The sequence below is a fragment of the Prunus persica genome, chromosome G4, assembly GCF_000346465.2.
Source record: "Prunus persica cultivar Lovell chromosome G4, Prunus_persica_NCBIv2, whole genome shotgun sequence".
Lineage (NCBI taxonomy): Eukaryota > Viridiplantae > Streptophyta > Magnoliopsida > Rosales > Rosaceae > Prunus > Prunus persica.
The window spans coordinates 11469348-11481556 of NC_034012.1; the positions used below are offsets into that span (position 1 = coordinate 11469348).

Below are 12209 nucleotides of genomic sequence, written 5' to 3' on the forward strand. Positions count from 1 at the left end.
AACTTCAGAAGGAAACCTTTGGAGCCAGTGGAGTCATGAAAAGAAGTCAATTACTACTACTGTAAAATCTAAGGAGAAAGCAGTAGTTGGTAGATCTAACAGATTGGCTGCCTCTGGAAAAGAGAATGTGAAAAGGAGGATCGTTGGGAGTCAGAAAGGCAATAGCAAAGACATTGCTGCTGTAACCATGGTTTGGAGTCCGAAAGGGACTAAAGAGAGCATTCTGCAAAGGAATGACAGAACAGGACTGGCTGGAAAGGTACATATAAGTTAATAGTCAATTGGTTCCTTGTTATCTTTTTTCCTTTGTCGAAAAGCAAAAAAAGTTTCATCTTTCTCTATACATATAGCCACCAGAGTAAAAGCAACTCTTTTGACTTTCAGTGTTCAAAAAATAAGTCGATTTTCAGCTCTCCAAGGAGATAAGCTAGTATGGCAAGTAATTGATTTGTCAACATTGATTTGACAGTAAGTAGCATATAGAAAGGTGTTGAACTGCTGAGAGAATTCAGATGATGAGTAGCCTAACAGGATGCTAATGCACTAATATAGGGAAACATATCTCATCGAAACTCTCTTTCCTTAAGACAATTTCTACCAAAAATAAGAGTTAAAAAGATTATTCTTTCATGTCCTAGATTTAATTGGCCAATGAAGATGTTAAGTGGTATGTCAGATGAGGCAGTGTTTCTGACATTAAGTGTTGTGTCGGAGTGGAGGTATTTTGGAGATTTATCGTTGTTTCTACAGCTGAAACTATACATTTCATAAGGGCTAACCTTGTCTAGCTTAGAACTCTTAGGTGTTTGCAAAAGAAGATGAATTTAGTGGAGGTTGAAGTGGTGGTGTAGACAGTTAGTGTTTGGGGTCTGTCATTTTAGTTCCTTTTAATGGGATTGAAGGATAGATATTGTAGCTTTTGAGAAGATTGAGAAAACTATTTCTATCCCGCCTTTCTTCCCAACTTGAAGGTCCAACTCCTTCCCAGCATGGAAGTATCCACAGTTTCCTCCTCTCTATATGTACCATCCTTACTATTTATTTTCAGTTGGACAAACCTCATTGGACTTTTGTACGTGCTACAATATAAATTGAGCATCATGTCTTGGGCAGTAGATTTCTCTAATTATATTTATGTTCCATAATCACAATATGATGTCCCTTTAGTATCTTAGTGTATTGCTGATGAATTGCAGGTTCATAATTCTATTAGGGGATTCTGTACTAATTTTAAGACATTTTCACTTAAAATCTGATGTTGAACTTCTTTTGAGCAGGAAAAATTCAGTGGTCAGAGCCCTTTGGTAAGCTTGAAGGATGTTCCCAAGAGGCCCCATTTCAGATGAGAGACCAGTGCAGCCTAACGGACCTGTATGTATAGTGTTAAACCTAACATCATTTCTAACACTGGAGGAAACATAGAGTGAAACAAAGTTTTGCCCCCACGTATTTTTCCAGATTTTGGCTGTACGTTTTGGTTCTTATGGGATTAAACTTTGTAGACAATTTCTCTCACTGGGAGAATCCTTCAGTATTTCTATGAAATTCCTTCTGATAGCCGTTATTGGTTTTCTTATGTTCACAGCTTTGAGGTGTTCAATATTTTTGCCCCCGTGGTGATTTTTTGTTTTTCTTTTTTGTTTTTTTTTTTGTTTTTTTGTTTTTTTTTTTTGGTTTTTTGTTGGGTGAGTGGCGCTAACCACAAGGGTATTATTGAAAGAGTATTGACAGATAAACAAATTTAGCAATTAAACGATTTCCGTCAGAAGTTACTTAAGAACCCTAATTTCCGAAACCCGCTGAAAAAAACTATGGTAACTTCAATACCCCAAAATTTTTTAAGCTGCCTCACATCATGTATCACTCAAACCCAATTAGTGCAGTCACAAGATCAACAGGAAGTGGGCATTCACTCTTCCAACAATCAAATTACATTCTACAACTGCACCTCACCGCTAGGAACATGGTCAACTGCTTGACCGTAGACTTCAAGCATAAGCTTCTATTAAAGGATTGTCTTCGTCCCAGCTCTGTACTATTTAGCTCCTATGACTTTGTGTATGTCATTATGCACCAGAATGGAGGTACATGAGGTGGATAACAGGACATCAAGTTGGCCTACCTTGTCAAAGCAACGGGTTAACTTAACTGATTGTTACCTTCTTAGATTGCCATAGTTTCTTGTGACCTACAAAACAGGAAGAAGGAAAAAGTCAGGACCAGTTACAAATCTCACAAGAATAAAAACTAGAATTGTTCTGAACTACCCAAACTGGCAGTAGTATATTTCACATTGATTTTTAAGAATACAGGTAAATAAATAGAACAAAGAAAGAACAACCCGAGGCAGAGGTTTATTAAATCTCTTCGTCAGATCCTCATCATCGTCATCTTCATCATCTTTGTTCATAAACATTCGGTTAATTGCAGAGTTATCGGATTTCTTTCCACGCTTAGCAGGTTGTGTAGAGCCTCTACCTCTCCCCCTTGGAGCAGCCCTTTTCTGTCCTCTACTCTGAAGACTTTCATCATTTTCCTTCAGTAATAGAAACAACATTATCTTATCAAAAGAATATTATAAACCACATTGATTCTGTTGATGGAACATGTACGTGCAAAAAGATATAATGGCTGACTCAAGGCAAAAGGGGGTAGTGTGCTGCTGGACTTGGAAAACATCATATGAAAGAGACTGTTCCACAGTGAATTGGCAGTATAACATAGAAAAGAACAGCATGTTCAACTTTTCCTTAGCTACCACTGATTTAATGGCAAAATCCAGTTGAGCAGGAAGGTAATCCATACCGAACTGTTATCCACCTCATCATTTCCAAATTTCCCTGACTCTTCACTTGAAGGAGAATCCACATCATCCCCATCATCAGCAATACTTCGGACAGCAGCAGTTGCAGCAACTGATGCAGATCTGCAGTAACTATATTAGGTAAGACACTTGACTACGCGGGAACATGAATGTCTCAACATATTAGCAGACTTCTACTGCATGCAGTTAACTACTTAGAATACTCCTCTAACTCAAGTCTTCAACCAGAGTTGATTTCTTAGTAAGAAGAGGGCATTAGGTGTGTTCTCGGGATTTGATATTAGTTCTCTTTCATCTCAACTGCTTCTTTTTGTTTTCTACTTGCTTTTTGTGCTAGACATTAATGTTGAAAACCAGTGAGAATAAAAACACATACCACTGAATTTTGTGATTTATTTACATCAACACCCCCCTGAGGTTTTTCATGTTTTCACATAACACCCTGAGGTCCTATAAATTACATAAACACCCCCTCAGATTTCAAAATGGTTTCACATAACTCCTTAAATTTTTATTTTTTTAAAAAAAAAAATTTAAAAAACCAAAAATGGATGTAAAAGGACTTCTGCAAATACTAAATACCCTTCATGGTATTAGAATATTTTTTAATTTTATTATAAAAATAAAAAGAGGACACCTCCATCTCATTTATCTCTGCATCTTCTAAGAGATTGAGCAGATCTGGAGGAGATGAAGCATTTTTTTTCTTGGTGTGGGATGTGTATGATGCATCTGATTTGTAGCATTTTTTTCTTTATTTTTATTTTTATTGTAATAATGAGTAGGAATTAATATTCTAATACCATGAAGGGTATTTTAGTATTTGCAGAAGTCCTTTTACATTAATTTTTAGGTTTTTTTGAATTTATGGACTTATGTGAAACCATTTTTAAACCTAAGGGGGTGTTTGTGTAATTTCTAGGACCTCAGGGAGTATGTGAAAACACAAAAAACCTCAGGGGGTGTTAGTGTAAATAATTCTGAAATTTATTTATAATTTACATTTTAAAATGAAGGGGCCTCTCAATTGATTAAACATTTCCTCAAACTTGGGTAAAAGAAAAACCTCTGAGACTGCCGGAATCCAAGAGATGCATCGAGAGTCGTCTGCTTCAAGTTACTGGAGCCCCTACCCCTACCCCTACCCCTTCCTCTTGTAGAAGTTTTACCTTTGCCAACTTCTGAAGAAGACGGCTTGGATGGGCCCTTGCGGCCTCTGGAAGTGGATTTTAAGCCCATCATCTGTGTTGTATCTTCATCATCACTGAAGGAAACTGCACTTGCAGTTCCTGCAGCACTTGTACTTCTGAAATCCTACAGGAAGAACATTAGTAGGCCGGATATTCGGCATATGTATGAACCCAAAAGATTCTAAAATGGAAGCCACATGGGATAACTGATGTGATTCACAGAAGCAAACTAAAATCAGAATTACCTCCCAAGATGGAGCAGTTGAGGTGAATGGAGAATTATGCTTAGAGTGTGTAGACCTTTCCTTGACACGTTCCTGCACGTGTAAACGATATAATATAAATTATGGTCAATGTCAATTGGACGTAACCCCTCCTTAATTGCCCTTGTGTTGCTTAGGCCACAACAGGTTGAGAGAAGAATGTATTGTTTGTCTTCTCATCTATAAACTCCTTCTTTTACCGAACCTAGAAACCCCAAATTCCCAGACTTTTATGTTTATTTTCTTTTATATTGAAAATACTTCCTTTTATTACCAATAAATTCCCAACCTTTTGAATCACGTATATATGTTTTTCTCACATCTAACAACTAAAGCCATAGACCTAAATGACATTAGTGTAAGAGGTCTCAAGAGACTAAATGGAGTCTGCATGCATTTTGGAACTGCCTGCCTCATTTCAACTCCAATGACAATCCCTAAGGACCCAACATAATTGTCCATGAAACTCTGACTAGAACAGGTATTACTTTACCACTAACTTGATGATAGAAAAATATATAAAAAGTAGTTATTCTTGCCTGCAAGCACTCTCCCACTTTAAGGACCAAATCTTGCTCTTTAAATGTCACAGTGTCTGGATCCTTAGAAATTTTGTTCTGAAGAATTATAAAAGTGAATTATCATTAGCAAAATCCAAAAGAAAATAAATATATGAAATTTTAAACATACCAGGAAGTAATCATTTGAAAACAAAAGGAAAAGATCACTCGATCTACACAAACTAGGTTTAAAATGTACTTACTCGAGTTTCTTCAAGATTGTATTTCAAGCAAGAATAGAAAGCCATCTTGTCATCCTTGCTAACAAAATTATGTAATGCAACATCCAAATCATTGACAGGAAGGATCTCCATTTTCTGCATGATTAAATATCACCATGAAGGTCTTAACTTTTAACCTCAAAATAAAATGTACATGCTATAAGTAATTCCATTATCATTTTCAATATTTGTTACATGACTTCCATATTACCAGTAACCCAAAACGGAAATCATATTTGGGAATTACTAAATCCTTGCTTATGCAAGCAAAAAAGAGAAAGGAGCCATGCTTATGAAACTTGCAACAATGCCTAAGAATTTGGTGGTTGCTATTTGCAAATCACATTCTGTTTTTCACTGAAAATGTTTGCCAGAAGTCAGTTAAAGTGTATGTTTCTGAGCAACTTGTGGAACTGTTTATTTGCAAGAACCTAACAAACTCTATTATGTATATAAACAATCTAGTGTTCCACTGGGTGAGATGTACAAGATGGCATGATATACGGAATACATGCAATGAAAAGGAAAGGAGGAAGATGACGGCTCGTACCAGATTGTTTTCGGCAACTAAAGCCTCTATGTTTTGCTGATTTAATTCCTCAGGGCGAAGCCGTTCAGAATCATCAATTTTAGCTACAAAACAAAGATCAGAATTACGTAATCGAATCTGTCAAATATATGAATGCTAAACATTTAATGGACATCAGCAGCAAAATTCTGATGGGAAGGAAATCCCTAAGTAAAAGATTCTACTATCAAAGTGATACGAACACCAGAGTCATAGTAACCCAAAAAAAAAAAAACATTGAACTTCAACCACAATGTACATAGCAAGGTCCAACTCCAATTGGAGTGCTCTGGTGCCCACACGTTCGGGTACCAGAAAATTTTATTGCTCCGAATGGTTCTATCATTGGCTGCTGATCATCATCATTTAATAACTTACCTGTTTCTCCATCTCTTTTAGTTGACTGAACTTTTCTTCGGAATTATAACATTACTTGGGGAAAAAAAAAAATAGATAGCCTCCCACCTGATATCTATAATGTGAAATTCTGTTCAAAATCATATTAAGTTTCAATTTAAATATTAAATCTATTCAATATGTTAATAATGTAAACTTTCTTCCATGGGGGGAAGAGAGGCGTCTTTACACTAGTTCTTTTATATGGATGAGATTCTTCATTTGCACCAGTCAGAAAAAAGCTGAGTAAGATGGAATCCAATTCCCTGAATATTCAACCTAGGCGTTCATCAAACAGTACTTAGATGATGCCTTACATGTACAAACTCGCAGTACCAGCGGCCTCGTCTATAGAATCACAGTTTAAAAAGAAAAGAGCAGAGAGCATGGAAACAATGACTTTGAACACCTTTTCGACTTAAAGGCTTGAAACAACCACCATCCCACCCCCTTCTTCCCTTTGAAAACAAATTAAAAATCATACAAAAGAAACGTTCGTCAAACAGTACTTAGATGATGCCTTACAAGCACAAACTCACAGTAGCAGCGGTCTCATCTATAGAATCACAGATTTATAAAAAGAAAAGGGCAGAGTGCATGGAAACAATGACTTTGAACACCTTTTCAACTTAGAGGCTTGAAACGACCACCATCCCACCCCCTTCGTCCCTTTAGACACAAATTAAAAACCATACAAAATATTTTCACCAATTTAAACAATTTTGAAGAGTTGTCCTGAACAAATAAAGTAATGGACCAACCAACAAGCTTCATAAGGTAGAAAGTAAGTAATTTAAGCAAAAAATTTAGCATCAGGTACAAATAAGAGTACAGGGTATGAATGGAACTCCTCTAACATGGACAGAATTTTTTACAGTTCTATCAAATTTTATTACCATCACTTTGCTTTGAGATATAACATAACAAAACTGTAGCATTAGTAAGCGAAAGACTTTAGACTTTTGACAAAACTAAGATTTAGCAATTGGGATTGTGTTACATAATCGACCAATCAAGTTAATATGAAGAAAATCAATTGATGGAATTGAAAAGATGGTATAAAGTAAAAAAAATCAACCAAGTCAAAATCTAGTAGTGTGGTGAGTACCTTCACTCCGGCCCTTTGTTGAAGCCTTTGAAAATATAAGAATGTCTTGTGGGTTTGCAACCTTAAAGTCATTAGAATAACAGTAATATATTATTCAAATGTGATACTCATAAAAATCAGCACTAGATTACTGATCTAGGATTAGCGGAGTGAAGTACCTTCCCCACATACTTCTGTCCAAATCTTTGAGGATTTATTGTCATAAACCCAGAATAGTCTACCTGCCAAATGAATGAGAAAAGTTAAATGGTCACTCTGGAAGGGGGTCAAGGAATCATGAAAAAATTTATTTTTAAAAAAGATCCATATGCATGCAAAATAATTTGTAAATTCGAAGGCAAGACAAGGGACAGGAAGAAAACTAAGAGAGATACGGGGATGCAGATATGAAGATCACCATCCGTCTTAAGTTTAAAATGGAAATATTACCTTTATGCGGACTAATGGAAGTTGGAGCCGTGATTGGCTAACAACATTTTTTCTACATTTCTCTATCAGAGAGTGGACCTATAGAAATTCAAGCTGTATTATTAAAATATATATATATATATATATATAGCATATGCATCAGGGGATATAATACAGGGAAAATAGAAAAGCAAAGGAAAGCAAAACAGTCCAATATTACTGGCCAATTGAACTTACCACTTTGTCTAAGTGTTCAAGAATTGAATTTTGATCATTGGGATCAATTTCAGGTTCGTCCTTCAATACAATCTGTATTTAATAAACTTAGTTATTAGTCTTTAAAATAAACTTAGTTAGCCTTCAATATAATGTAGACGAAGAGATAAACACTAAATCACCTGTGTGTACTCAAAAGGCCTCACTGACGTCAAAGGAATCTTGGTTGGACGATATTGATTCCCCTGCATAAAACTCTATCAGTATCCAACTCAGTTTGGAAATAAAAGGGATGAAAAGATGCTGCTTTCTGGAAAAATACATCTAGCATTGACTTATGTGCAACCTTAATCTCTAAAAGTAGCACATGCTTTGGCTTTGATTCTCCATCAATTAGAGATGTTGCAACTGAAGAACCAGGTTGTGTAATGTGAAATCCCATCCCTGGAACTTCCTGTCAAAAAAAGATCCATGTCCAGTTCTGTAAGGAACCCTCCCCAACGAAACCAAATATGCACCCAGACAAAGACCACTCATGCACAGACACACACGCAGTCTGTCTGCCCAGCCACACCTGTGCATGTTGAGTATATGGGAAAAAGCAAATATTCATTGGCACCTGAGGGTCCACAAGGCATTCATGTTCGTGCCCCCACACCACAAAGTCCAGAAAACGTGGTAAAAAGTGCTCATTTATGGCATTTTTTGGGTTTGTCTTCACTCTGCAGAGAGAATTATATGGTAACTTCATAGTTAGGAAGATTAACAACATAAGGTTTAAAACCAAATCTCTCTCTCTCTCTCTCTCTCTCTCTCTCTCTCTCTCAGACAAACCTGTTCTGATGAAGCACCAGAATGTTGAACCAGTCTGACACTTGCAACCCTTCTTGAGATTCAGGTCTCATCCATTGTACAGCATGTGGTGTCTGAAATATGAATAATATACCCAACATATATGTGATTGCACTTGAAGCCTGCAAGCGAACAGCAGAAAGCAAATGCTCAACATAAAATACCTGAAACATTCTATTGAGTCTCTCATCTCTGATGTTCCCAAGACCATAGAGAGCCACAGCTGTTGCACCCTGCAATTCAGATGGAATTATGATCCATGCAACATAAGGACCTAAAACACTCTCAAGCCTGCTATTTATCATTTCTTAAACTAACCTTCCTCATAAGGATAGGATACACAGTGATCTGACCAACACCAGAACCCCCAAGAACCATTTTCCCAAAATAGTTTACAAGATTGCAAGCTGAGAGAATATCAACAGCGGAGAGATTATCCTGCCAAAAGTCACAGCATTAAGAAATACAAATGCATGTACTAAGAACAACTGTAGCAAGACATTTCAATATATGCATGAGTGTACCAAAGAGGGGCTCCTTGCTATTTTTCTGGGAATAACAAAAATGTTGTTTCCAAAACAAATCTATTCTTCTAGATGGAGATAATTGGCAGCCCAACTCTCTCTCTCTCTCTCTCTCTCTCTCTCTCTCTCTCTCTAACTATGAGTTTATATATCAAGAAACAGTAAGTTTAAATTTTCTGACTAGGCTTATAAGTTTTTTTATTTTAAAAAAGAAAGCTGATGAGACTTATAATTTGAATCCCATGGAAACCCCACCTATTACAACCAACAAACTTGACCAGTGAGCTATATAGGATAAAATAATAAAAATTAAAATTGCCAACATAATCTTACAACCATGGCTCTAATACCATTTCTCATCAGAAGACATTGATAATATATAACACACAAAAGAAAAGGAAGTAAAAAGCAAATACACACACAGTTATTTTACCAGAAAGAACACATACCACTCCAGCAGGATCGTCATGATTTCCATGAATACTAAACACTGGCAAGCCAACATTGAAGTGAGGATCTTCATAATTTACATGGCCAAATCTATTAGAACAAACATGCTGTTATAAGCTGAAGGGTGCATTCCGTATTATAGTATATCTCTAAGATTTATACAAACGGGGGAGGTTTCTGATACAAACATAAATGCAAAAACACATTATATTAAAAAGATAGAAGTTTTTAGTCCTAAATTCAATTGTGCAGGGAAGTTTTATTCCTATTGCACAACTCATAGCATATATAGGGTTCTGGAACCAAAGGTCAACTTAGAAATATCATTTACAATTAAAAAAATCCAGCTAAAAAACAAAGGTGCATTTGAGTCATTACGTATTTGCAAAATTCACAGTCTGGTCACTAACAACTTGGAACTGCACTGGCTGATCACTCATGCAATGACGGCGAAGAATCTCAATGGCCTTAACTAGAGTTGACCTCGAGGGCTTATTCTCATGGAACAAATCACCACCGAGAAGCACAAAATCCACCTGATAGTAGATAAATTTTGAAATGTGTTCGTAAATATATTTGGTTGACAGAAAGTATAAGGAATAGAGCTTCGCAATACAGTATTTGTCCAAATGTGGACTCAAAATTGAAAGGAATTAAAGAAAGGGAAACAATGCACACTGGCAAAGCGCTATTGCAAAGCGTGTACTACAAATACAGCTAGAAGGAAAACTTAGCTATTACATTCTTTTGTTCTGCTATTGAGCATATCTCATCAAATGCCTGGAAAGAATCATGCCGCCGTATTTCATCCTTCTCCATATAGCCCAGATGGCAATCCGTAGCAACAAGTATTCGAAGCGTATTACTAAAATCCTCCCTGAAAATTATTGCACTACACATAAGAACAAAAAAACCTTTTTTTGAGCAAATATGAAAGGTCTGACAATGAAAAGTTCCCTATTTTATGGTTTTTTATATCAATTACAACATTTGGGGATGCGGAATTTAAACTTGGGATTCTTCTTCAGAGGGAAGGTGTGACTACCAACAGAAGTATGCCCCGCCGCCACATTCAAACAAGTGCATCTCATAGTAAACATAATAATATGTTATGTGACAAATCTTAGAAATGGTTTTTATAGAATACCTACTTGGTGTGTTCAACAAAAGTCCCCCCCGAAAGAAAACATATTACTAGGTGCAAAGATAAAAAGAGAAAGGTTACCTTGATAAGTCACTCATACTGATAGTTGCAACTATTTAAACCTACAACATGTGCAAACCACAGAACTGTTATGGCTAATAAAAAAAACAATAACCTTGCAATTACCCGATTACAATTAGTATTTTTCCAATGCGATTATTTCCACCACCCAAATTCAAATCAAAATCCAAAATAAAAAGAAGAAAAAAAGGCAATGGAAAGGAAATTTTTGAAATTTCAATTTCAAGGAACGCATTTGCTAAAAGCATCCAATTTCTAATATAGAAAAAGAAAATTCAAAATGATCAGGTTAAGTAAGTAAAAAGGAAAATACTAAAACCCTAAAACAGGTTTTATCAGCACAAAATCAGAAAGACTAAAAGAGGAAGAAAAGTCAGAATAAGAATGGAATTGCAATCTGAGAAATTGGGTGAAAAAACAAATGGAAACAAAAATCAATATACTAAATTAAGCGAACGAACGAATCCTGTCTTCAAACACCGAGATTTTTTCACTTGTATTCCTTCCATTTTCCTGCTTCTTCTCGGAAAACAAACAGTCTACAGAGAGTGAGAGATGATTACCTGTGTTCAAATTTTGTAAAATATGACAGTAAGTGTGAATGCAAAAGCTGATTCAGCGAAGCTCGGTGACGGAAAAAGGGGACGGTGGCGGGGAATTTTGAAAGACGAGAGTGGAGGACAAAGGTACGTTGGCAAGGTGTTTTCTTTTTGTTTTTTCCTTTTTTTTTTGTCGGTCATGTATCGAGAAGAAAAAGAAAAAGAAAAGAAGTATTTCGGTACTAAAATAACTATTGAAATTGTGTCCAACTTTTGCTTTTACATATTGGGCTGGGGTCTTGGTTTTGGATTGGGTCAAGCCTAAGGCAAGGACCAAGAATGTCAAGCGTTATGATTTTTATTTTTTATTTTAGAGAATGATTTATTATTTTGTTTCCTATTCTGTAGTGAGTTTTTAAAAAAAAAAATATACAACCAATTTGTTTTGTAGGATATTAATTGCATAAATATGTTGACAATTGAGTACACTTATAATGAAGCTACGCCATATAGTCACAACTAGTTATTGAACTCACGACAAATATATAATGTCATCACTTCCATATGAGTCTAACTTGAGACCTCTTTTAACCAATATTGGGGAGAGAAAAATCAAACTCAAGCTCTAAATATTGAGGTAGTAAGTTTTTATTTTATTTTAAATACAAGCGATATTAAAGGGGGGGAAATCAAACCTAAGACCTCGAGTGTATGGGTAACTGCTCTTAACCACTTGAGCTACAAATCTCTTGTTGTTAAGGTAGCAAGATTTATTCTCAAAATTGTAAAACTTTCTACTTCATCTGCATTTTTTATTTTTATTTTTTTTTAAGGACCTTTCCTTTTGAAATGGGCAATAGCATAT

General features: G+C 35.8%; 1 protein-coding gene across 4 annotated transcripts; it reads right to left on the bottom strand.

Moving 5' to 3' along the window:
• On the bottom strand, window positions 1691-11863 carry LOC18779038 (double-strand break repair protein MRE11). 4 transcript variants are annotated; one of them, XR_002271309.1, is made up of 23 exons: window positions 11369-11863; window positions 10806-10846; window positions 10322-10457; window positions 9959-10116; window positions 9580-9670; window positions 8925-9044; window positions 8771-8839; window positions 8589-8680; window positions 8374-8476; window positions 8101-8208; window positions 7937-7999; window positions 7776-7847; window positions 7560-7637; window positions 7289-7351; window positions 7131-7191; window positions 5609-5691; window positions 5041-5154; window positions 4817-4894; window positions 4260-4331; window positions 3994-4138; window positions 2806-2926; window positions 2339-2536; window positions 1691-2188 (listed from the first exon to the last, which is right to left on the bottom strand). XR_002271309.1 is itself a non-coding variant. In XM_020562585.1 (23 exons), exons 2-23 carry the CDS (start codon window positions 10820-10822, stop codon window positions 2156-2158), a joined length of 2178 nt encoding a protein of 725 aa, XP_020418174.1. In that variant the 5' UTR covers window positions 10823-10846; window positions 11369-11863; the 3' UTR covers window positions 1691-2155. The 4 variants fall into 4 exon arrangements, 2 of the variants coding, with proteins under 2 accessions (XP_020418174.1, XP_020418175.1); XR_002271308.1 differs by having other exon boundaries at window positions 2342-2536; window positions 11369-11862; XM_020562585.1 differs by having other exon boundaries at window positions 3891-4138.

Excerpts from the sequence above, each read along its gene's own strand:
- LOC18779038 (XM_020562585.1), bottom strand. Across the intron at positions 4,895-5,040 it reads ACAATCTTGAAGAAACTCGA|AACAAAATTTCTAAGGATCC; the intron begins GTAAGTACATTT and ends ATAATTCTTCAG. Across the intron at positions 2,189-2,338 it reads ATAAACCTCTGCCTCGGGTT|GTCACAAGAAACTATGGCAA; the intron begins GTTCTTTCTTTG and ends CCTGTTTTGTAG.